The sequence below is a fragment of the Yamadazyma tenuis genome, chromosome 6 (assembly GCF_029203305.1).
Source record: "Yamadazyma tenuis chromosome 6, complete sequence".
NCBI classification, from domain to species: Eukaryota; Fungi; Ascomycota; class Pichiomycetes; order Serinales; family Debaryomycetaceae; genus Yamadazyma; species Yamadazyma tenuis.
Window position 1 is genome coordinate 503,674 of NC_089466.1, and position 25,060 is coordinate 528,733.

Consider the following 25,060-nt stretch of genomic DNA (forward strand, 5'->3'; position numbering starts at 1 on the left):
CTATAAATAACTTGAACACTGGTCCCTATTAATGGATACTCTTTTGACCAATAATGTTTTTCTAAACAAACTTAACATTTTGATCTCTGATACAGATGTTGAAGTGAACGTAAGTGCTAGAAATCGCATGCCTGTGTGAAGTGCAACCTTTGTCCCAATTAGGAATATTCACCTCGAGTTTAGTTGCTTTCTAGAAATGAATCAAACTTGGGAATGTATGTAACAAATGCAGGTACACAGGAGCTTGTATTTAATGGTGGCGATGTTTTGCCGACGTGAAACTCGACTAGAGTGTTGTTTATATCAAATAATAGACGAGAAGAGAATCTAGATGACGGTAGTGCTAGCGCAAATGCAAAGAGAGACAATTATGCATTTTTCAATAAGCGTATCTAGTGTTTAACCAAGTATACCGCATTTCTAAAGTGCCCCCTGGTGGTGCCCTCTTTGGTTTCTAGAAAGCTTCAACAAAATGTCCGCTCTTGCATGCGAGATATCTTTTTTTGCGAAATTGATTTGTTGCAAAATCCACAGACATAAGACATGATGAAATTCAGCTGTATTACAACATTTGTTTTCTTACTTGGGTGTGTGACTAGTTCAAAGAACCTTGAGTTTGGAACATATGTAAACCCTAATCCTAGACCTTATGAAAGGTGTTCTTCTCCTGATTTGATTAAGTTATCTTCCTGCTGTAATGTTGTTCTCACTAAGCTTGATGATTGCAAAGCTAATGATTTAGCTTGTGAGTGTTGTGCTTTGCAAAGTATACAACAGGAATGCTTTAATATTTGTCCAGGTAATCCATCAACTAATTTCTTGACAGTGTTGTACCAAGATTGTGCCCCTTTGAACGATATAAATGCCTGTTCCTTACCCTTCAAAAAAAGTAATGAATTGCCACAAAAAACACAAAGGTTAAAGGAAAAATTTGAAAATGACAAAGAAGGAGGCATCTACGAGAAAGACGTCAAGGGACAACCTGCTATTTTCAAGTCTAAGGTATCTGGTAAGGCTTCCACCAGACAAGAAGAAGGGGAGTTTTTCATAGGAGGTGATACAGAGAGACAACCAAAAAACATTGAAGATGGATTGGGAACGAAGAACGAAACTTATTTTGACAAAGACGCCGTGATTGCCGAGTCTAACATCACGAAAAGCAGTTCAAGTGCTGTTTCCAATTTATTGGACGTGAGCCTAGTTACCTCAATATGCTTGGGGTTGTCACTTTTACTATGCACCTATTTAATTTAAGTCAAACAAAATTACTTATTCATTCATCCAGTCCAAAGTGTATCTAATTCCCTCTGAAATACTGACAGCAGGATTGTAGCCCAAGAGTTCTTTAGCCTTCGAAATATCATGGTAACGATAGGCATTAGAGATTTTGACCCTAAACACCGTTAAACCTCCTTCTTTTCCTGTGAGCTTTGCAATATTCTGACTGATGAACCCAATTAAGATACCAATTGGCTTACTTATCACAATATTTCTATCAGCGACGAAGCCATCAGCCTTCCAAACAGCTCTTGCCAAAGTCCAGAAATAACAAGGTTCATCATTAGTAATGAAGAATGTATGCCCAGATATTAAACTTGCTTTTGAAGGAATCAAAATTTTCTGTGCTGCAAGGACATGGGCATCAGCAACGTTTCCTACGAAGGTCCAATCGAAGAGGTTATTATTGTCACCAACCTGAAACTTGAATTGACCAGCACGGGCAACATCTCTGAGACCAGGGACAAGTTGCCTATCTCCTGGGCCAAAGATACCAGCGGGTCTCAAGCATACAGTCAAGAAATCTTCGGAGTTACTAGCCATAACGGCTCGTTCTGCAATTTCTTTTGTTCTATTATAACCATCCATGTGGACTTTTGGATATGGCCAACTTTCATTAGCATTACGTATATCCTCTCCGTTGAAGATAACACCAGCAGAGGAGGTGTATACCATGGCCTTCACTTTCAATTTTTTAGCCGTTTCAAGCAAGTTGATGGTGCCTTCAACGTTGACCTTCTGATATACAGAATCAGAATTCCCATGAACAGGAGAAGCCGAGTGAACGATTACATCACATTTTGAGGCTTTTATAGCTGCTGCCACATCTTCAGGGGAGGTTAAATCACCTTTGTGAAACCGAATCGAACTTTTGTCGAAGGTAAAGTAGCTTGAAATGGTGTCGGGAATTGGGCGAATGTCAAACACATGAATCTTTGTTTTTGGACATCCTTTGGTGAACTGCTCAATCAAGTGAAGTCCCAAGAATCCTGATCCTCCAACAAGGAGTACAGATTGAAGCTCAGACATATCAGGCTAATTGTGCGATCGTATAATCTGTTTGAACTTCAACGCGAGAAAATTACATGGTATACACACGAAAACGACGCCATTTTAATTGTACACAGTAGATGCTATTCATTGAACGAGAAGAGATACTTGTAATTGCTGACCTTTACGGAATCAAGCTCCACTGCGACCAACTCTAGTTGTGGGAAATTGAAAGGCCCTCCATTTGAAGCTAAGCCGCTGGAGCTAAGGTTTAGAGGGGGAACAGACGCATCAGGCAAGATCACATTTGCTGAAATGGACAGGGAACTCTGCCTGTATTCTTTTTTAGGGCTTTGCTCAAGCAGTCCCAAATATTTTAGGCTCGTTGAGTCAAATGCTTGCAGTGGGCCGGATGAGCTTGAGTTTGAGTTTGTGTTTGTGTTTGATTCATGTGCATCCAAAATTTGTGGTTCCTTTGTGCTGCTATCAGAAGATCCATTGGAGGCATTTGGGTTTCCTCCAGAGCTCAAAGAAGGAGTTGTTGCTGATACGGATGAGTTGTTGAAAAGGTTGCCATTTTTGATAGCTGATACCTGAGGGTGAGCACTCACAGACGTAGGAAAAGAAACAGAATATGTGGAGGAAGCTTTATCCGTGGGAATAATAGCTTGTGCTGCTGCATTTATAGATAAATTATTGACATTCGTATTAGCAGCAGATGCCGTTTCAGCTGCTGGAGTGGTAATAGAACTATTGTTTGACACGGTATCGGGCAAATCTGTGGACTGATCAAACATTATTGAGGAGTTGATAACGTCAGCAGTTAGATTGTGTTGCCTTTTTGCTATTGCAGACTTTCCCATGTATGGATTTGAAAATTGATGAAGATAGGTGTTTTGATTCCTCTTATTGTTATCCAAAACAGAAAGCAAAGAAGATGCAGTCTTGTTCAAAGGTTTTCCAACATCTCTTGACGACTTTTCTATCAAAGAGTCCATATGGTTAGTGTCAAATTGATGAACCTTTTTGTTCGAGGATAACACTGGGGCTTTGATTTTGGTTCTATAAGGTGATGGTAAACCGGAGAATTGATAGACTCTTTTGATAGACGGAGCACTTCTTTTCACAGAGCTTATAGCCGATTCAGTGGTACCATGCAACTTGTGTTTATATTCGGGAGTGGCAAAAGTTTGAGGGCTTAAACCTCTTGTATTCAGGGTATTTTTCAAAACACTCTGTTGTGATGGCGTCGATTCGATCAACAGCCTTTCTTTATTAGACTTCTCAGGTAACTTTAAACGAGATGGACTATCATACCTTGTAAAAGATCCTGGCATTTTAGGAGATATTATTCCATTATTAGACTTTCCCTGTGATTGTGAAAGAAGGGACATAACACCCTGATATTCGATTGGCGTCAATGGTTTATTGCCTTTTTGCAGGAAAAACTCTGACAACAAAACATTGGGTGTCTTATTAAGAGAAGGGGCAAAGTCCAATTGAGTATTGTTTGGTGTAACGATGATGCTTGCATCCTCACCAAAGGCTTTGGGTGTAGGAGTAGGAGTGGATGGGGGAAGAGGTACGCTGTTGTCAGGGAATGAATCCGCTTTCTTCCACATTGAGGATACGAGGATTCCTACCTTAGACAATAGATTCCTCCTCTTCTCCTTTGCATTCGTTTGTTTTTTGTAAACTCTTCTGTTATCCATGAGCTACTTGGTTTAATGACAATAATTAGTTCGTTGATAGAATTTTGAGAAGATGAGTGTTATTGAGACACGACCTTAAATATGCCTATGGTTTCACACTTACTGTATTCTGGTTTATTTACCAAGTAAAGAAACTACAACAGAAGAGACTTTTAGATGATATTATGATACTTTTCGGAGTATTTATTGTCCAATTCAAAGATAAAACCAATTAGAGGATGTGCAGAAAAGGTTTTCAATAATAGCGGAGGCTGAAAATCCAGTTAATATAGCTAGCAGTTATTGAATATACTCAATTATTGACTCATGTTGACTCTACCAGCAGTCCTTCAATGATCCCAAAGTGAACTGTAGTAATACTGTTTGGTTGGACCATAAATTATTAGTCCCCCGTATTTTCATGAATCGCATTAAGACAAACAAACACGAAAAATACTAAGCTTTATCTTTTAATCTAGGGACTTCACGGGTTGCAGAATAAAGTCTCCTTAACCCAATAAATAACGTACAAATAAACCGAAATCCCATTTGCATACTCATGAAGACACGAACATGACTGAACACGTATCAGACTCAGAACCTGAATGTGAGCTTCTACCGTTATCCAGCATTTCAAGAGGTCGATTTCAGTCTATGATAAATCTGCTTTCACCAGTAGTAAAGCTGCAAGTCATCACCAAGATTGAATCATCTCGATACACTTCCTTGTTGCAAACTAAACCAGCACTTCAGTTACAAAGACGAATAACACCTGAATCAGAACAAGCAAATAAGAGCAATGAAAGCAAAGAAATCGAGGAGGCATTAGAGACTATTATGCCCTTTGCTGCAAGCTCTATATTAAATCTGCGCCGTGGGCTAAGAAAGAGAAACTTTGCAAGTACTCATCCTTACCTAGCAGATCAAGCGCATTGGCTTGATCTTGCAAGCATTAACTATTTGAATGATATCTACGAGGAAAACCGAAACTTAGAGTCTATGCTTAAGTTTTTAAATCAGCAGTATCTCAGAAAAAAGTCCAGATATCCAGATGAAGATAGGTATAAATCTAAAAGTTTCTATAAATTCTTGGGAAGAACTAATCCAAATGTCCACATTGGATCGCTCTCACAGAACGACCCTGAAGTACCAGATTTGGCCACAACAAGAAATGGCGAGCGAACAGAAAGTGATATAGAAGAATTGCAACTGGTGGACTACGAATCTGATGATTCCATCGCTAATATTCGACATAGGAGTGTTTATATAGATGACTCGGATGAAAATGATTCAAGCCACAGACGAGATAGTGAATCTTCTGAAATATCGTTGATTGATATTAACGAGTTACAGAGGTACAAATTGGAAGATGCCAATTCCGTCTTTACAAAGATAAATAAAAATGACAATGGTGGTAATAGTCAAAAGGAAAGGGAAGATGAAGATGGTGCAATGGTCCATGTTGGAGGACGTGTTAGGAGAGGAAAGAATATCCTTCATGGTGTTTTACCGGAATCTGCAAAGAGGCTTTCAATTTGGAAGGGAAAAAAACTTACAACGAAAACAAAGAGAGTTGGAGCAACTGATTTGAGAAAAGGGTTGGCCATAAAGAAGAAAGGATCCTCTATATCGAAGACGAATTTTATCAATGAAATGAATTTATATGATGAACTATTTCAGGAAAAAGACTCCGATGAAGTAAACATGCAAGAAATTGGGGAACACTATCTCACATTCAATAATGACGACCTCAACAAATATATGAACGAAGCTTTGAATGAAAGTCATGCTTTTGATTTTAGATACAATTCCTATATGTTTTCTGAATCGGAAAGCGATGAAGAGGAAAATGAGCCAACAATTTTATTTGCAAATAAAGGGCATCTTGATAGTTCAGAAGAACCAGAAATTAGTCATGATATCAGCTTATCGGATATAGATATGTTTGATGGTGCCGCTTTCCCCAATAAAGTGGGTTCAGCACCTCAGAAGAGAATCAGCGATTATTTGAAAGATGAAAGTGAAATAAATCCCGATATTGTTAAGCAGCCCAAAAGAGCTTCCACTTTTAGAGGGGTACCTTGGAACAAACAGCAGAATTCTCGTGGAACTGATCCTGTATTAAAAAGAAAGTATCAAAAGTTTGGAGTGAAACGGTTGAGAAGGAAGGAATTTAATGCACCCTCAAGAAAGTTGCACGAGAAGCCAACTAAAGCCAAAGAACAGGAGGAAGCCAAAGGAAGTTCAACAAAGACCAAAAATTCCCAAAGTGAGGTATATCAACCTCCTATTTCAAACTACTACTACAAAAAATCTCCTGCTACCTTCACCACTTCAATAGAAGTTGAAAGTACCAAAAAGTTCATCAAGACTAGTAGATTCGATCAGATACACCAAAGAGATTTCCAATTTAATCGAAGAAAAGAGCGGTTAGTTGACATTGACATATCCAAACTACATTTGTTGAGCCAAGATTATATTTCCTTTGGAAGTGCTAGACCATTGACTGTAAACCTTGGAGATAGGGGATTTACACTCAGTTTGGTGACAAAATTAAATTCTATTAATGAAGCTGTTCAGCTTTTGCAGTCGATTTCTAGAAGACTAAATGGTACGATTGTTGACTTGTCAGGGATTGCAGGGGCTCTTCGAACCTTGTTAAATTGGTATGTCACATTGCAAGAAATTCCCAATGAAGTTGAATGGAAGTACCTCAGGTACATTGTGAAAAGATCTGCTCGAAGAGATCCAAAAGAAGTTTCTGAACTTCTTCCCTCTACTCTATGCATTTTTTACACTTTTTTGAATTTGACTGAAAAGTATAATGGTAGCAGCAAGGTACTATTTGATGAATTCAAAGACTACTGTGGGTTCTTTTGGTGGTTGGTTTATGAGAAATTACACGAGAATACAGAATTTGGAACTTTTAATGAAGCTGACATGTATTATAGTTTTATCCTTGAGTTGTTATCTTCTAACATGGAGTTGTTTTGGTCAACAGTGATAAACAGTGTTGAAAAAGTTAACGAACAAAGAACTGGTATGTGTTTGGAGGGTATGTTTTACTTATGCAACAAGATTTCACCCAAGAATTATAACTGGGAATGCCTTTACAAATTGTATGACACTTTCAACGAACAGATTCCAAGTACACTATACAAAGAATTCATTGACATATGTTTCCTTTTGAATCAGCGGAGATCTTGGCCTCTAGAAGAAAAGCTTATAATGCTTTTGTATTCTACCGTCACGAAAAGAAAATTCTTCAACTTTGAAGACGAGAGCTTGGATGCAGCCCCAATTTCGAAGATCTCTACTATCAATGATATACCGAACTCTTCCTTTTTTGAGTGCTTTATCCAGTTTTTTTACTACTACGTCTCAGCTTTGTCTGCCGATTCCTCAACCAAAAGGCTTTCAACGAAGTTGTTAACGTCCAGCCATTTTAGCTATGGAAAAGGAAAGAAACACCAGGTGGCTTTCATCAATAGGTTTAACTTCATTATAATATTAAGCCAAGTTTCAAGTCTAAATCAGAACAATCTGGTCACCGATTTGATAAAGCTGATTCAAGAATCTAAAGACCTTGATATCTACCTGTTGGCCATCAGAAATCTCAAGACATATACTGAAATTGTGATTTCAAAAGATCAGACTGCACCGATAGAGTCTTTTAGTTTGTTGCTTGTTAATACTTCTCTGCTATATCTGTCGGTCCCTGGAATATCCAAGATATTGATACAGTTGTCGGTCTGTATGAAACAGTCTTTCTGCCTTGACAAGCCACTGTCATCATTAAATGCTCTGAACTCATTGCAGTTCTTTAACGTGATGAGAGGAATAGAATTGAAAGATTTTCATGATGACATAGCAATTAGAGTTATTGAATTGTTGAAAGTTGCAGCACATAGTCTAATTCTTGAAAGAGAAACCTTGATTCAGAAGTCAGAACTAGCAAAAAGCCTTGTTGAGAAGATTCGTTCGTATATCAGCCGAATTATGGGAGGCTTCCCAATGAAGACCAGAGTTAGGGAACAGAAATTGACTCTCCTCATTGAGGATTGTTTACAGCTTTGGATATCAATTTCTGCCATTGTCGATCCGAACTGGAACAAGATAATTTTCCAAGAATTCCTCTATATGGGTAATTCTTACCTGAGAGATTTGTTCTCTTTGGAACTATTTTGCAACATTTTGAATTACAATGATATACCGCAGCACTTGGAGGTTGTGCTACAAACCCTTATTAAGCTGTTGGCAAAGCTTCAACCCCCAAAGTACGCTACGAGTATCATAAATGCATTGAGGAGGCTTTCCTTGCCCATCCTCGAATTCAAAAATATTCATTTGAACAGGAGGTTGACACCAATTGAGCTCAATACCAATAAGTCTCAAATCGTTTTATCTGTGTTGTCCAATTTAGTGGAAGGAGCAATGCTGAGGCAAAGTAAGGTTAACTTGATCTGTTCATTCATGGATGCTTTGAATGAAGAATATGATAGGTATTTCAAATCATCAAAGTTTGTTGAATTCTGCAAGCGAAACGTTGAATTTCTTCAGGTTCATGCAACTGAACTTGTAGGAACTCTCTCCATATATCAAGAGTTGGCTAATAAGTTGGATGTAACCCCCATTTCAGCTAATCAAATAAAATGGAAGGGTTTGCCATTAGTCAAAAAACTAGTTGTATTGCATAAGGAATTTATTTCCAGTATAGTGTACCAAAAGGATGTTTTTGCAACATTGAACCAGTACACAGAAACCGGCATTTGGAACTCACTATTTCATCTAGTCAGTATCTACATGAAGGCAATTACCATAAATCAATTGGAATACTGGTTATGTATTTCCATTTTGTTGGATTTTTTGTCTCTAAAACTAGACTCGTTCGAGATAGATGTCACTAGTAGAGAGTTTGCGAGATTCGTCCTTCTGCTCGAAGACATGACTTCGCTATGCTATTCTCATTGGGGTAGTCGATTTGCCAACGTGTTAAGAAACTATCAATTGAAAGCACTTTGTCAGACTTACAGTATTTTGGGCAAGGCCTATTTAATATTTGATGGTTACAAAGATCACCAATTCATCAAAAAAGCAATAGAGAAACTGTTGCTTGATTACGCTTTACCCAGTGCACAGAAAATGCCTGTCCTTGACAAAGCATATTCTTCCTTTTTGTTTCTGGACATTTCGAACAATTCAAAAGACTTGCTTCTTCCAATGGAACAGCATCTTTTGAAACCTGATCATGAAAGGTACGACCCTCAAGAATATGCCGGTCATTTAAGGGTTTTGGCTGCTGACAATGCTTTGTCAGAAACTCTCTACTTTGATTTTTCATTTCAATAAAGAAATGAAGAGCATGAAGAACTGAGAATCGATTATTTAACTAATAGTATACTTAATTATTATTCTAATCCCTTTTGACTTCTGATCAACTGGATTTCAGCTTCCAACTTATCGCGACCCTTCTTCACCTCCAAAAGAGCTACTACGGCCCTTAATAATTCATCATATTTTGCCATTGCTTTCCTCGTCGGCATAACGGGCCTCCAAGAGGTACCTCCAGCAGTAGGTATATCAAGCTCAGTAAAGACACTAGTAACTGATTTAAGAACAGATTGTCTTTGCTGTAAGCCAGGTAGTCTTTGTGAAGATCGAAGTATGACGCCAGGAGTTAACCTTTCGTTAGCATGATAGTGAAGACCGTAGGCTTCTTCTTCTTTTGCAGTAAGTCGCTTCATGAGCAATTTATGGATAGCAGAAATTTCGTTCTTGTTACCTTGGCTTTGGTTTTGTTTAACAAGATTCGATAAGTGCTGTTGCAAATGTGTCTGGAATGTACGCTCTTTCCGAATTGAGGAAGAGGCAGCAAGCGGTATGGGAGGTGGAATAGGATCATGACTCGGAGAAGATTGATTTTGTAATTGGCGCCTTTTCTGATTTTTGTCCATAATCATCAAGTTATTATAGAGGTTAGTCAAGCCTTGAGAAGACTGATATTGTTGGACAGACTGTGAGGTTTGAGGGGAATCAAGCAAGGTCAACAAGTTAGACCTTTCCACGAGCATTTTTTTAGCAGCCAATTCGAAACGGCGTGCTTCAATCACCAAAGACTCTTCTTCAGCAATTTCAGCAGGAGTTCTCTTTAACAATCTTTCCAAATATTGTTTTCTTTCAACCTCCTTGCTCTTTGAGAATGACCCAAGAGAATCAATGAGCGCTGGATTTCCATTTGCGTCGTCCGAATAAATGCGTTTACAAACTCGATAAAACTGTTCTTTCAAATCCTCCAAGGAACGGTGACTTGAATATTCGTATCTATCGAGTATAATATGCCACTTCAATTCGAATGAGTTACACAATTCAAAAAGGTGCTTAGTTTCCTTATAAGTCCAAGGTATTGCATTTGTTTTAGATTCAGGAATTACAGATGCCTCTTCTGATTGTGCTTGGGTCGATTCTTTGGATATTTCAGATTGTGATCCATCCTCTTGAGAGGTGACTTCCGAGCTCGCGTCTTTCTTGCTCTCCGAAATTCCTGTGACTTCTCCTTTCTCTCCTTTGATTTTTTTTTCGTTGTCTCTTGCTGCCTTTTCTTTGGCTAGTTTTTCTTGTCTTTGGCGTTCTTTTTCCATTCTTCTTTCTTCCCATAGTTCACTATTTTTTCTCTCCTCTACCTCAATATCCTCCATATATTTATTGAAAGTCTCTTCATCAACAAAATCAGGTATATCAACATTGGTGCTGAACTTAGTGAAGAAATATGGTTGTTGTACTTGAATATTGTCTTGTTCCAATAATTCTTTTGAGCCACGTACCCAATGGTACAACGTTAATGGATCACCTGATTTGGGCTTGAAGTCTTTAAGTGTCCATGGTGTAGCCTTAGATTTCCATCTGTCTTTAACGCCAACATTATTATTAGCGTTTGTTAGGTTCACGGGCGGTGTGTTTGGGCCCAATAGATTGTACAATTCCCGAGCCATACCCGTTTGCCGAGCTTGTAAGTTAGTGCTATCATTCCCATGTTTGGCTTTCTTTTTTGATGGCTGCCCTGAATTATCCCTTTGAATGTTCAATACATCCAATATATCATTGGCCGACATATCTGTGTACTTATGTTAAAACAATTTCTTTGGACTAAAATTTCTTTCCGCGAAAGCGAATATTCTGTAGATTCATATTATGCTATGTAATGGTATAAGTTTCTATTATTGTCATCTCTCTTGAGATACTCTTTCTCAATAAGGTCTTCAAGATGCCTTTTAATTTGACTATTATTGGGTAAAAATCTGCCCTGTAATTGTCTGATAATTTCCGTAACAAGCTCATTGTGATAAATTGACTGTCTGGACTTCAAAATTCTAACCGTAGCAGCATTAATTTCATGCTTACGACCCTCAGCAATAGACAGCTCAATATCTTCTAGCTCCTCATCTCTACTTTTCCTCAATCTTCCATCTCCTCCCGCAGTATTCGTGGAAGAAGAAGCTGATACCGTTAAGACTTTGACTTTGGTGGAAGGCGACTTGAATTTTTCATTCAATTCAAAAATGTCGTTGTCATTCACATCCTTGGACATGGGAGTCTTGGTCAATAACCTCAGTCTAGATGCAACTGCAATAGATTGAAGATGACGTTTTAATTCTACTTCAGGTATCCCAGTCAACTCTTCTATCTCTTTGTAGGTCAACTTCTTTTTGTCCTTAAAAGGATTGAAGTCCTCTGAGTTTACTTCTGAATCTGAATCCAAAGAATAACTGGGCCCAAATAGCAAGAGAACCACCCCTGCATATGTAGGTAAGTTAATTTCGAATGTTTTACTTGGATATGTAATTTTCAAGTCCATTGATCCAAACTTCGGGCACCAATAGAGAGATTTGTTGCTATTTTTTTTATCAATAGTCCAGAACAGTTCAAATCTTTGAATTGTGTGCTTGATACGACGGGGCCAAATGAAAGTTGTACTAGAATCGGGATTCATTTGTTTTCCAGATAACTTTTTATAGTCTTTTGTCATTGAATTTGGCCAGTATGAAATATTGCAAATTTTTAAATCCATGTCTATTATGGACTTATCCTTATTTTCAACCAAAAAGTTTTTCCACTCCGAAGTGACACCTCTTGACAGTTTTATGTCCATGTTCATTTTGATGATAGTATCTAGCGAGGTCGTTCCCAACTCTTCGCTTAATTTGGAAATAACAAAATCTTCTATATCAATACCAGTGCTTCCATCTTGATTGAATCCCTTAGCATTCAAAAACCTTTTCGCAAAGTGATTCTTGTAGTATGCTTCAAAAGTATCCTTATCAACAATGAACCTCAAAAATTGTAAGGACTTGTTGATGAATTCATCAATGGAGCTGAAAGAGGCATCATTGGATGTGATACCCTTGTCTCTGGAGCCAGCGATTGAATTAGGTTTGAGGTACTGCTTGATATGGTTATCCATACACACAGACAACAACTCAGACGGGTTAACGATTAATAAACTGAAATCATTATTATTCTTCTTGCTTTTAGCATTCAAGTTAATAAATTCCTGAATAGCAGAAATGATACATTGTTCCATTGAATAGTCATGATCAAATGCATCCTTGACAATTTTAGAAAACTGAGCTTTATATAGCAAAATTGAGCCTATCCATTTATTGGCGAACGCAGGTGAGTTGGGGCTTATCGGCTTTTTACGTTCACCAAGTTCACCTGAGTTCAATAAGTTTTTGATCAATGAAGGAAATTGTTTTCCTTCTTTGATGATGATATCTTTCAATCTCACTTTTAATAACTCACAGCTGCTGTCTATTCTGCTGTTAAAGCTGTACAAGATCTTTAGATAATTGAGCAGGTCATTGTCGATGGGAATTCCAGAGTCAGTTGGTTCCCCCAAAATGATGTTATCTTTTATAGGTTGTATCCATGATTGTAAGCTGTCACTGGGAAAATTTATTATATTGTCCAACTGAGATTTGATCAATGTGTTGTTCATCAAATCAATAAGTTTGGGAACAGTCGATTCAGGTAAGTATAGATCAATACGATCTATTTCATCACTAAGAAATTGATTTGTTTCTATCAAGTACTTCAAGCCGCTTCCATAGTTTAAGAACTTCTCTATCAAGTTGTTGAAATAGTCATTGGAGGTTGACAAGAAAACTGGTTCAAAGTACTTTTGGTAGTAATTTTCGAAAACACTCAAATCGTTTTGGGTATTGTCTTCATGAAGGAGCTCGAACATGCCAATGATATTGGTAATATACATCTTAGTAGATATGATTTCACCATTTCTATTTTTCTGGATTTCATTGATTAGAATATTGATGATTCTAGTGCCAACCTCATTATCATTGTACTTGATTATGCAGTCCTTGTAAAGCTTTATACCCAAGTCATATATCAACAATCGGTTCTGCTCTTTGATATAGACTCTATTGAGGTACATCAACACGTCGCTTATGAATTTCATCGCCTGTAAATGCTCGTTCCACTCAGATAAAACGTTCTTAATGAATTCCTCGTCAACATTCACAAAAGACGCAGAAGAGGACTGACTAAATATTGACAATAGCTTGGTTCTTCGTCTCAATAGATGAGTTTCGATTAATTCTTCAACATTCTCATAGAGTCTATTCCCGAATTTGTGTAAGACTAGTGTATAAGCCTTACGATATAACTGCTCATATGACAAATTGGAAACATTTTTGTTTTGGATTTGGACTATAGCACTTGAAAGAACATCCCAAGATTTGTTAAAGTCAAACGCCTGCGTATTTGTTAAAGATGAATTCGTGATTGATTTTCTTGGAGGTTTGATTTTGGATGTTCTACTTCCCGGGGGTAACATATTTATCAAGCTTTGGACAGCACATATACGGTGAGGAGGAAATCACTTAATTGGTGTTAAGTAACCAAATCAAGAAGTTAGAGGGAGAGAAATCGCGAAGCAGAACATGAGAACATGTGCCTATAACCACGTGATAAATAACAGGCTCACAAGTCGTGTTTAGTGTCAATTTAGTGGGTTACAAATTTATCATTGCTCATTGGTTGTTCCGCTGCTCCGCAAACCTCAGGCAAAGTGGCCGGTACCGGCACCCTCACCGGTGAATCATAATCATTTAAAAATGATGAAAAAGTCCTATAAAACCAAACGGCACCCCGACTTGTGCATATTTTAATATTAGTCAAAGCAAATCAACTTTTTGATACGATCTTTCAGCATGACTAACTCAGCAAAGACTTTATATGATAAGGTGTTTGAAAACCATATAGTTCACAAAGATGAATCTGGTTCTTACTTACTTTACATTGACAGACATTTAGTCCATGAGGTTACTTCTCCTCAAGCATTTGAAGGTTTAAAAAATGCTGGTAGATCTGTCAGACGAGTGGACTGTACTTTAGCTACGGTGGATCACAATATTCCTACCACTCCAAGAACCAACTTTAAGGATGTTGAAACCTTTATTGAACAAGAGGATTCTAAATTGCAAGTACAAACCTTAGAACAGAACGTCAAAGATTTTGGTGTCACCTATTTCGGAATGTCTGATTCCAGACAAGGTATAGTTCACATTGTCGGACCTGAGCAAGGATTTACCTTACCAGGTACAACAGTTGTTTGTGGTGATTCTCACACATCCACCCACGGAGCTTTTGGATCCTTAGCCTTTGGTATTGGTACTTCTGAAGTTGAACATGTTTTGGCTACGCAGACTATCATTCAAGCCAAATCCAAAAACATGAGAATCTTTATTGATGGTGATTTATCTAAAGGCATTACTTCTAAAGATTTAATTTTACATGTAATTGGTGTTATTGGTACTGCTGGTGGTACTGGAAGTGTGATTGAATTTGCTGGTTTGGCTATTGAAAATTTATCTATGGAAGCTAGAATGTCTATTTGTAACATGGCTATTGAAGCTGGTGCCAGAGCGGGTATGATCAAACCTGATGAAACAACCTTCGAGTACATCAAGGGTAGACCTTTAGCTCCAAAAGGTGAACAATGGGATAAAGCCGTTAAGTATTGGAAAACTTTACACTCTGATGATGGTGCTCATTTTGATGATGATATCCACATCAAGTCTACTGATATTGTGCCTACGATAACGTGGGGTAACTCGCCTCAAGATGCATTACCCATCACTGCCTCTGTTCCAGATCCTACCAAAGTATCTGACCCAATTGTGAAATCGGGTATGGAAAGAGCCTTGAAATATCAAGGTTTGATCCCTAATACTCCTTTGAAAGATATCCCTATCGACAAGGCTTTTATTGGCTCTTGTACTAATTCAAGAATTGAAGATTTAAGAGCAGCAGCTAAAGTTGCAAAGGGCCACAAGAAGGCTGATAATGTTAAAGAAGTCTTAGTCGTTCCCGGTTCTGGTTTGATCAAAGCGCAAGCTGAACGGGAAGGTTTGGACAAGATCTTCGAAAAAGCCGGATTTAAATGGAGGGAAGCTGGTTGTTCGATGTGCTTAGGTATGAATCCAGATATTTTGGACCCAGAAGAAAGATGTGCATCCACTTCTAACAGAAACTTCGAAGGTCGTCAAGGTGCAAGATCCAGAACTCATTTAATGTCTCCCGCCATGGCTGCCGCAGCTGCCATAAAAGGACATTTCACCGATATCCGTGAATTTGATTATGTGGATGTTGATGAGCCAGTTATGACCATTGGTGAAAACGAAGACAAGGAATTACAAGCTGCTGTATACGAGCATGAAAAAGAGCAACTCAACAATGATTCTGAATCAGTTGAAGAACAACTTTACGATATTCCAAAGGAACCTGAAGCAAAGAAGCATAAACCCGTCGCCGAAGAGAATCCAGATGGTGCAAACACTTCAAATGTTGAAGCCATGAGTAAGTTCACTACTTTAACTGGTATCACTGCTCCTTTAGACAAGGCCAATGTCGATACTGATGCTATCATTCCCAAACAATTCTTAAAGACCATCAAGCGTACTGGTTTAAAGAATGGTTTGTTTTATGAATCGAGATTTGTGAAAGACGAACACGGAAAAGATGTTGAAACCGATTTTGTCTTGAACGTCGATCCATATCGTGAAGCTGACATCTTGTTAGTCACTGGTGACAATTTTGGATGTGGGTCCTCTAGAGAACATGCTCCATGGGCTTTAAAAGACTTTGGAATTAAGTGTATGATTGCTCCTTCTTTTGGTGATATTTTTTACAACAACTCTTGTAAGAATGGATTACTACCTATCAGAATTCCACAAGAGGATATCTTATCTAAATTGCACCCATTAGCTAAAGCGGGTAAGAAGTTGACAGTTGATTTGCCAAAGCAGCAAATAAGAAATGGAGAAACTGATGAGGTTTTAATTGAACATTTTGAGATTGAAGAATTCAGAAAGCATTGTTTGGTCAACGGGTTAGATGATATTGGATTGACCATGCAAAAAGAAGAATATATCCAAAAGTATGAAGAGCTCAGAAGAGACATTTATTCGTTCTTGGAGGGTGGATCCAAACTTATCAAGCCTATCAAGGGAACTAAGAAATCCAAGTTTGGAGTCAAAGCTCAAGAATGGTAGTCTGTTATTAGCTATTTACTATATGATAACCTGTGTAATATATTTATATTTATATTAGTCAATTATTCATCTGTAGACAAGACACAAGATACGAGCCGAAATAAGAAACTTTAGCATGACGTATCATACGCGGAGATGAATGAGAGGAAGACGAGTTATCTTAGGGTATGAGAATAAGTGTTGCCATTGATTTGAAGGCGAGATACTGTTCTTTGCAAAAGGGTAGAAAGTACAAAAGTATGAGCAGAGTAAACCAATCTCTACCACGATTGGTACAACTCATAGTTCCGAATTGACCAGTTTACCAATAGTATGGTTACATGATTGAGTTTTTCTAAAATTATTCTACCTGTAATATCTTTTAGATATATTTTTAGGTAACTATTCAAACAACTGTTTATTAACAGCAGTCTTAGGCTTACCATCCCCATAGAAGTAATCCATCATATTTTGGACACAATTTCTTTCAAATTTTTTCCAAGAAGCTCTACTGACAGCACCCCAGTGCGGCAAGAGAGTAATTCTCCAATCACTCAATAACTTCTCATGTATCTTGGGTTCAAATTCATGAACATCAAATCCACCACCGACAAGTTGGCCCCTTTCTAAAGCATCTATTATGGCTTCTTCTTGAACAATTGGACCTCTAGCTATGTTGACAATTCTCACTTGTATCTTCATTCTTTTGAAAGTATCAAAGCTGATCATGTGTTTTGTCTTTTCAGTGTAAGGGCACATCACAAGAATACAATCAGTGTGTGCCAAAAATTCATCAAAATCAGGGTAGAATACCATAGAATCTTCAGGAAATTCGGCTTCAAGTTCTCTTCTTTGAGTTCGGTTGTGATAAATTGTCTTCATTCCAAATGACTGACATGATTTGGCTACCAACTTACCGATGTCACCCAACCCTATGATTCCCAAAGTATGACCTTCAGGATCATCAGCCAACGTTGAAAAGTCCATGGAAGCATAATAATTTCTAGTTCTAACACAATTTTCAGCAAAAGAGGCATATCTAAAGGAGTTCAAAACCAATAGAGTACCGACATCGGCCGTAGCCCTGGAACAACAATCGGGTGAGTTGCAAAATATTATGTTTCTTGAAGACAAATAGTCAATGTCTACAATATCATAACCATGTCCCGACTGAACACATAACTTAACAGATTTGGGTAATAATCGTACAGGCTCACCACGGAGAATGTAATGTTCAAGGTAAGGAGAACCTTTAAGCCAGGTAGGGCGAAATACAGCATCTATGAAACCAATTTTGCCGTGATCTGGTTTTTTGAGCTCATTCATATAATCTTCAATGGTATCGAAGTCGTACACCACTATCTCAAAGTTTTCATAGACAGTTTTCCATGCTTGGTCATCATGTACTTCTTGGTCACAAGGAACGTAAAGAATTCTGGGCTTTTTGATAGTCATAACTGGAATTTTTGTTAGTCAGACCACTACGCACCTATATTCTTCGGAAAAAATGAGACAAGGCCATCGGCATTAAGCCCGCGAACACTTTTAGAATACTCAGAAGAACCTCTTGCCATTAGGCAGCTCACCAGAGTCACGTGCTAACAATCGTGTTGACATCAGGACTGCTCCATTCATAACCAACGTTTTGTAGAATCGAAGGGGTCTCAAACTGTTCTTTATTTCGACACCCTCTAGCACCCACACACAAACTTAACTGCACCTCGGATAACTACAGATAATATGCCTATCTCTATTTGGTCGATAATATATGATGAATCCCAGTTTCCATTTTTATAGTTACCGGAATTCACACTGGTACGGAGATTACCTAGAGGCATATGGGTCAGAACTTATACATGTGTTGGATTTAGAATAGGCATACGGAATCGCAGCCCAATACACTTACTGATAAACCTGGACTTACTTGGACCTATAAACTTGTCTTAGGTATACAATTAGGTTCCCAGAAAGGAAGAAGACGAATATCCAAATCATCAGCCTGTTTAACCAATATCTGAGGAAGATGTTGCTTCCTAAAGTCTATTGAAAACTTAAAAAGAATCTTTTTGTTCATGTATACCGTACAATGAAGTTCAATCGCCAAGATATGATGTGAATTTGTAAACAAACAAGTAGGCAATAGGTCAAATGAGAGGACTTTGTTTTTTTTTCTGGTGGAGTGGCTTCCAGAAGCGTCAATGCCTACCTGTAATGCTTGTTAGCTTAGAGGAGAGCTAAAGCACCATTTGAAACTACTCTTAGAAGCGTAAAAGGTATAGAAGCACGAAGATCAGGGAAAGAAATCTTAGATTAATTGGTACTGGTATGGTGATGAGGGGATCACTTTTGCAGCCAACGTGCGGAATTAGTGTCATCAACAACGATCGTCTTGAGTGCTCAGCCCCGATGGTGATTGAGATAATTATCTGCAGTATAATTTCAGCGATGAAATACAATATACTCTATTAACCTATGTAAATAGGACCCGTCAGTGGTATGATGAGAATCAAGTCAACATTAGGCAGGGGGGTGGCCGAGTAGGTTTCTTTTTCACTTGAGGAGAATTTATGCCTACTCACCTTTTGGAAAAGATAGAACGTGAAGGCTTTGGACCGCGATAAAGGTCAGGTGAGGGTAAAAAAACTAGTAAATTACAATAAGATGTTTTGAGTCTTGTTAAAGCATTAAGATTTTGAGTTTATTACCTTATCAATGTCCATTCAAATCGGCTTGTTATAGATCCACGAACGTTGAGCACGAACGTTGAGCACGAGCGCATCAAAAGTTGCAAATTTGTTCGCACACATTTGCGTTCTCAAAATTTCTAGGCCCGTTACCTTTATTCCTGAACCGGCTTTACAAAAAAACTCATTATGAACGGTCTTGATGTACAGCCAGTAAGCGTAAAGGTTATGGGTAGAGCTCAAATGGCATGTTTGAGATGCCGTTCCCAAAAAATGAAATGCACCAAAGGTATGTAATTTGATTTAGTCTTCATCATTTCATCACAAGGTGTGACATGTCCGTACTAACATTGATTCTTTAAGAACAACCTACTTGTAAAAGTTGTATTGCTGCTGATAAGGAATGTCGCTATCCAGTGAGAGAGAGGAAGTTGGTATTTCTAGATTCCCAGTTCCAGAAAATCATATCTCGAGTGAAATATTTGGAAAACGAACTCCGTGTGGCTAAGCTGCTTCTGGGGAAAGGTCTAAAAACTCCAAGTGATGATGAAATCTCTGGAGAAGTGGAAGAATATATTGAACCCTTTGAGACCGACACACCTGATGTTGAATATTTTGGAACAGCTACCTGCCAAGTGTTTGACAGCTCGCTCAACCTGTTCTTATTCAAATTCACTCAACAAACCCCAGATGAGCCTTTGGCGCAGCCATCAAGTCGATTTTATTTGGAAGATCCTTCGTTTCTGAAGCCATTTTCAGGACTTATGATGCTCCCAGACAAAGAATATGCTGTATTCTTGGTTCAGAAAGTTCTTGATTTCTTGGGGCATGAGTACTTCCTTATTGATGCTGATGAGTTTTTTGCTAAACTCAATGATGCTTATGAATCCCTTTCTAACCCAAGTTCTGGCTGGCTCTGCTACTTGCTAGCTACATTAGCAGTAGGAGAACAATATCTCAATGAGTCATCAGATGAAAAACCCCCGGGCATGCGATTCTTTGCCCCTGCAATGGACTTGTTCAAGAATTTTTATGAAAACCCTTCTCTAGAATTGGTCCAAACTTTATTGTTACTAGCTTTCTACCAACAGGGGTTAAACAGAAGCTATGGAGCCTTTACGTTTTATGGAATGGCCACCAGAACGTCATTGATGATGGGATTACATAAGGCTCGTGTGCACCCGAACAAATCTCCTGTCATTGAAGAGAAGCGTAAGCGAGTATGGTGGACATGCATTATTATGGACAGTATTTGGTCAGCAAAATTGGGCCAGCCTATACATATAATGCCCAAGGACATCGATGTGGATCTTCCAGATGTTGGGGCTGTTGACCTTCACGATGGCTTTGATAACGAACTACTTGCCTGTAATACAAAACTTGTGTTTATTTTGGGTAAGATAATGAGAGGAGTTTACAGAAATACTCCCAATCGACGTATCAATTTGAAGAGCATCATTGAATGTCTTGAGGAGTTAGATGCTCTTCAGCGAACGCTTCCCAGCAGAATACGAGAGACGCTATTTAAAGGTAAAAGTCGGTCAGTTGCTAACTTATATCTTCGACTCAACCAAGCAGTCATAATAACTACAAGACCGTTAGTTTTGTCTATCTTCAAAGGAATTTACGAAGACAATGCTATCACCAGACGAGTTGTACAAAAATGCACAGTTGCTGCAAAGACTTCCATTGACATTTTATCCAACCTTAAAAACATAGGATGGGTTTCAACATTCGGCTTTTGGGATGCCCAATACTTGTTTTCGTCCCTCTTGATTTTGATCATGAGCAGTTTATCAGGTCACCAGTTTTCTCAAATAGAGACTGGGCGGAGGATAAATGACTACATGAAAGATGCTGGAAACTTCACTGCCATTGAGAATGATTATCGACTCAAAGAATTAGATCAATTACTTGATAAGATTGACCAGAAACGCTCGGTTAAATCTACCCTTAGTGAAGATTTCGAAGCCGATAAGACTCCGATTGGGGCCCTCATCAGCGAAATATCGGAAAATTTCAAGGATAATACAGGTATTACTAAGGATCAACCGCATAGTGCTAAAGACTCATACGACCATCTCAGTAGTTCAGCACTAGAGACAATTTCTCTCACTGAAGATGGTCCAGGACCCCAAACAAATTTGTTCAAAGAAGAACTTTCACCGAAGGCGTGGAATTCACTTGTTTCGAACCTTCAATTTTGGGACTCCTCAGCATTTGGGGATTATCCCTAATAATATCAGTAGCTAGACAAATTGATAATCAAATACAAATAGACAAGGCTAGCAAGGCTAGTAGCAGATTACTCTCATCGCACGCAGGGTTTGTATATTTCAAATTCCCATCAGGTGAGGACACATCTTCCATTGTTCATAAGAAGAGGTTCTTTTTGTTATCGTCTAAAGCCGGTCCTTAGTGGTGACTTTGTTTCGAGCGTGGTTAAACGTTACCAGCCTTGTTAATTAACTTTATCAGGTTCCGGGTTCAATTAAGTTTGAACCTAAAATGCCCACATCAAAAATTGCACTAAACGTTAAAACGCAGCCCTCTTCTTTTAGTGACGGAAAGCTAAGTTCAAATGCCTCTTTAGATCCGATACCTATCGGATCAAAAGATCGTAAGTGGAAATGGCCTTCCATGGTTGGATTTTGGATTGCTGAAGCCTTTTCCATTTCCATGTACCAAGTGGCATCATCAGCTATCGTATCCGGCTTATCACCAGGTTTATCGATTTTGGCCATATTTGTGGGGCACATTATCATCTCCATCCCAGCTATGCTCAATGCTTATGTGGGAGCACAGAGGGGTATTAATTTCCCTATTTCCATGAGATATACTTTTGGAGTTTATGGAGCTTATTTTGGTGTTTTTGTACGAGGATGCGTGGCTCTCTTGTGGTTTGGTACACAAACTTACCAGGGTGGGCAGGCTATGGCTTTAATGATCTCAGCCATATGGCCTTCATTCAAGCATTTCCCCAATGAGTTACCAGAATCTGCTCACGTAACATCTTCCGAATTGCTTTGTTTCTTTATCTTTCTTATTGTGCAAATGCCAGTTTTATTTTTGACGGTGAACCAGCTAAGGTACTTGTTTTACATCAAGATTGTTTTCATGCCTATCTTTGGTCTTGCATTATTTGGATGGGCTGTCTCTCTGGCCAATGGGTTTGGACCTCTATTTCACCAAGGGAATCGAATTACTGATGGAACTCCAGTTGGAGTTGTGTTCTTCAGGTGCGTGATCTCAGTCATTAGTCCGAAGGCTACTTTGGCTTTGAATATAGCCGATTTTACTCGTTTTGCAACCAAACCGAAGCAGGCTTTATGGCCCCAATTTGTGGGTCTTGTGGTACTCGTGTCATTGTGTGGTATATTGGGAATCGTGGTGACTTCTGCAGCGTATGAAGTATATGGGGTTTTGACATGGAATCCATTGGAAGTACTGGTTCTATGGGATAACCGTGCTGCACAATTTTTTTCTGCTTTAATGTGGTCCTTAGCAGTAATCGGTACCAATATTTCAGCTAATTCGGTTTCTTTTGCTAATGATTTATCACTTTGCTTCCCCAAAGTTATTAATCCAAGAAGGGGTGCTCTCATTTGCTGCGTGTTATCTATATTGACAAATCCTTGGCAGATTCAAAATAGTGCTGCAAGCTTCACAAAGTTTTTGGGCGGATATTCAATATTTTTGGCACCAATTGCTTCAATAATGATAGTAGACTACTACATTCTAAGGAAGCAAGTTATGGATGTTCATGGATTATACATATTGAACGGCCCTTACTATTTCTTTAAAGGATTCAATATTCCTGCCTTTATTGCCTTTGTATGTGGCATTTCCCCAAATTTACCTGGTTTGGCTTGGTCCATTGGCAGCAAAAACATTCCCATTGGAGCTGTCTACTTATATAGTGTAAGCTATATTACGGGCTTTACAGTGTCAGGGAGTATATACTATTGTATTTGCAGGTATATTCCTAAGTTATGGATGGCAGATATTGAGACAGTAACGGACGAGATTGTTAGTTTTGAGTGTTCTTCGAATTCTGATATTACAAGGCCAGAAAAGAATGTGGCTAGATTTGATGAAAAAGACTTTGACTAACGCCTATTTAATGAAAATAATAATAGCTAGGGACTTATTTAATAAAGATTAGAAGCCAGGGTTTACGATAGGCTGCGAAAAAATAAATGCAGGTGTTTCATCGCGTCAATCGAAAAATTTGAGATACTTCTATGAGCGAAACAAGAATACGACATGGTAAAGAACAGAATAAGAATATCCAGAGAGCAGTGTACGAGGAATGGTTACGGATGGTAGCTGATAACAAGATAAATCAGAAGAATTCCTGGAGTTTTGGCTTGATAGACTATCTTTATGACTTGTCTATGAAACCCATTGATAACTTTCAAAGGGCTTCAGTAATCTTGGATGGGTGTATCAAAATATATTCTTCAAGAGTGGATTCTGCTGCAACAGAAACAGGAACTTTATTAAGCGGTCTTTCCACGAATTTTCTGTTCGAGCCAATTGTTGAGGAAACGGCAGAACTTATTACGGAAGAACGCCCATTGATCTCAAGAAAAAGGAATGTACGGAGGGAAAGCACACTTGTCAAATCCTTTCAGGAAATCAAGGTAAAAGCCATAGAAACACAATTAATGATAGACCCAATTTTCAAGAAGACCTTATCTTACTTCGACGAAGGAGGTGCCAAGAGTTTATTGTTGAATATTCTAACAACTGACTCTTCTGGAAGAGTTATATTCGATAGTGCATATCCAGGAACAAATGAACAAGTAAACGGGAATAATTCGTATATTTGTTTGAACAAAATTAGCATGATGTTAATAAAGGGAAGACCTTTAGAATCACTAGGGATTTGTCATTCAATCAAGGCCTTGAAGGATTTGATTCATAGAGAAGATCAAGAAGTAATATCAATCCCTTCGCTGGATTTGTTATATGAATTCAGTGGCGATGAAGAGGGCTACAGTGACAACGAAGTATGCGATGATAACATAAGTATCGAGGTTGGCTTGGACGTGCAAGGTATTCCTGACTACGAGCTTATGGACTATTTCAATAACACTATAAAATTTGGTGCAACAGGTAAAGAATCGTGGAAAGTACAAAAGTACAAACAAAACAAAGCACACAATAGAGTCCAGGTATCCTCCCCGAAACCGAATCGGTCTGATTTGATTGACTTCAGAGCCTATAGATCATTTGAAGAGGAGGCTGCTTTTGAGGATGAAATTTTCCAAACATCTTCTGCTAAAATATCCATTCCCGTGATGCATAGAAACAAAGGAAATTTCAGTAATAACCATTGTTTGATTGTGGATGAAAAAATTGACGCTAAGAACTTAATCGAGCTCTTTACGAAGAAGACAAGATTGTTACCCACTTTCAACAAAATTTCCCCTGTTCAACTACAACAAAAACCTCACGAAAATAACGAGGAAGCATACACCGATGCTTATTTTGATGAACCTTCAAGATTATTGAATGAGATCACCAGAGAAGACATTGAAGACTTGCACAAATCTTACATTGAAGAATTTAGCCAACCTTTGAGTTCACAAATTTCAAGTAATTTGATTAGCAAACTAAATTATGAAAAGATCTCCAAAAGAATCGATATACGACATATTAAGGATTTGATTATGGGCAATCTAGACAATGGGAAGTCTTTTCGTGAATTGACCGAGAATATTCCTCGGAATCTTAACGGATCAACTAGTGTCTATTTTATATGCCTTCTACACCTTTGTAACGAGTGCAATTTGACCTTAGAAAAAGTATCAATGGAAGACTTGAAAATCTACAAAAATACATAATATGAATTGAAACCCCT

General features: G+C 38.3%; 10 protein-coding genes across 10 annotated transcripts; 5 read left to right on the top strand and 5 right to left on the bottom strand. All coding sequences in view use genetic code 12, as the record gives it.

Moving 5' to 3' along the window:
* Positions 1-543: 543 nt before the first annotated feature.
* PSN45_004458 (uncharacterized protein) lies at positions 544-1,254 on the top strand (the record flags this gene model as incomplete). Its single annotated transcript, XM_066158298.1, has 1 exon — positions 544-1,254. One exon carries the CDS (start codon positions 544-546, stop codon positions 1,252-1,254), a length of 711 nt encoding a protein of 236 aa, XP_066014395.1.
* A 15-nt stretch (positions 1,255-1,269) lies between these two features.
* Positions 1,270-2,307, bottom strand: ERG26 (erg26, C-3 sterol dehydrogenase; the record flags this gene model as incomplete). Its single annotated transcript, XM_006687329.1, has 1 exon — positions 1,270-2,307. The coding sequence occupies one exon, from the start codon at positions 2,305-2,307 to the stop codon at positions 1,270-1,272; it is 1,038 nt and encodes a 345-aa protein (XP_006687392.1).
* A 104-nt stretch (positions 2,308-2,411) lies between these two features.
* PSN45_004460 (uncharacterized protein) lies at positions 2,412-3,890 on the bottom strand (the record flags this gene model as incomplete). Its single annotated transcript, XM_006686999.2, has 1 exon — positions 2,412-3,890. One exon carries the CDS (start codon positions 3,888-3,890, stop codon positions 2,412-2,414), a length of 1,479 nt encoding a protein of 492 aa, XP_006687062.2.
* Positions 3,891-4,958: 1,068 nt separating this feature from the next.
* Positions 4,959-9,308, top strand: PSN45_004461 (uncharacterized protein; the record flags this gene model as incomplete). The annotated part of the gene is made up of 1 exon (XM_066158299.1): positions 4,959-9,308. One exon carries the CDS (start codon positions 4,959-4,961, stop codon positions 9,306-9,308), a length of 4,350 nt encoding a protein of 1,449 aa, XP_066014396.1.
* Positions 9,309-9,367: 59 nt separating this feature from the next.
* SWC4 (swr complex subunit) lies at positions 9,368-11,068 on the bottom strand (the record flags this gene model as incomplete). Its single annotated transcript, XM_006686997.2, has 1 exon — positions 9,368-11,068. One exon carries the CDS (start codon positions 11,066-11,068, stop codon positions 9,368-9,370), a length of 1,701 nt encoding a protein of 566 aa, XP_006687060.1.
* A 77-nt stretch (positions 11,069-11,145) lies between these two features.
* PSN45_004463 (uncharacterized protein) lies at positions 11,146-13,809 on the bottom strand (the record flags this gene model as incomplete). Its single annotated transcript, XM_006686996.1, has 1 exon — positions 11,146-13,809. One exon carries the CDS (start codon positions 13,807-13,809, stop codon positions 11,146-11,148), a length of 2,664 nt encoding a protein of 887 aa, XP_006687059.1.
* Positions 13,810-14,185: 376 nt separating this feature from the next.
* LEU1 (3-isopropylmalate dehydratase) lies at positions 14,186-16,528 on the top strand (the record flags this gene model as incomplete). The annotated part of the gene is made up of 1 exon (XM_006686995.1): positions 14,186-16,528. The coding sequence occupies one exon, from the start codon at positions 14,186-14,188 to the stop codon at positions 16,526-16,528; it is 2,343 nt and encodes a 780-aa protein (XP_006687058.1).
* Positions 16,529-16,909: 381 nt separating this feature from the next.
* Positions 16,910-17,962, bottom strand: PSN45_004465 (D-mandelate dehydrogenase; the record flags this gene model as incomplete). Its single annotated transcript, XM_006686994.2, has 1 exon — positions 16,910-17,962. The coding sequence occupies one exon, from the start codon at positions 17,960-17,962 to the stop codon at positions 16,910-16,912; it is 1,053 nt and encodes a 350-aa protein (XP_006687057.2).
* Positions 17,963-19,439: 1,477 nt separating this feature from the next.
* Positions 19,440-21,428, top strand: PSN45_004466 (uncharacterized protein; the record flags this gene model as incomplete). The annotated part of the gene is made up of 2 exons (XM_006686993.2): positions 19,440-19,480; positions 19,574-21,428. 2 exons carry the CDS (start codon positions 19,440-19,442, stop codon positions 21,426-21,428), a joined length of 1,896 nt encoding a protein of 631 aa, XP_006687056.1.
* Positions 21,429-23,435: 2,007 nt separating this feature from the next.
* Positions 23,436-25,043, top strand: PSN45_004467 (uncharacterized protein; the record flags this gene model as incomplete). The annotated part of the gene is made up of 1 exon (XM_066158300.1): positions 23,436-25,043. One exon carries the CDS (start codon positions 23,436-23,438, stop codon positions 25,041-25,043), a length of 1,608 nt encoding a protein of 535 aa, XP_066014397.1.
* Positions 25,044-25,060: the final 17 nt, after the last annotated feature.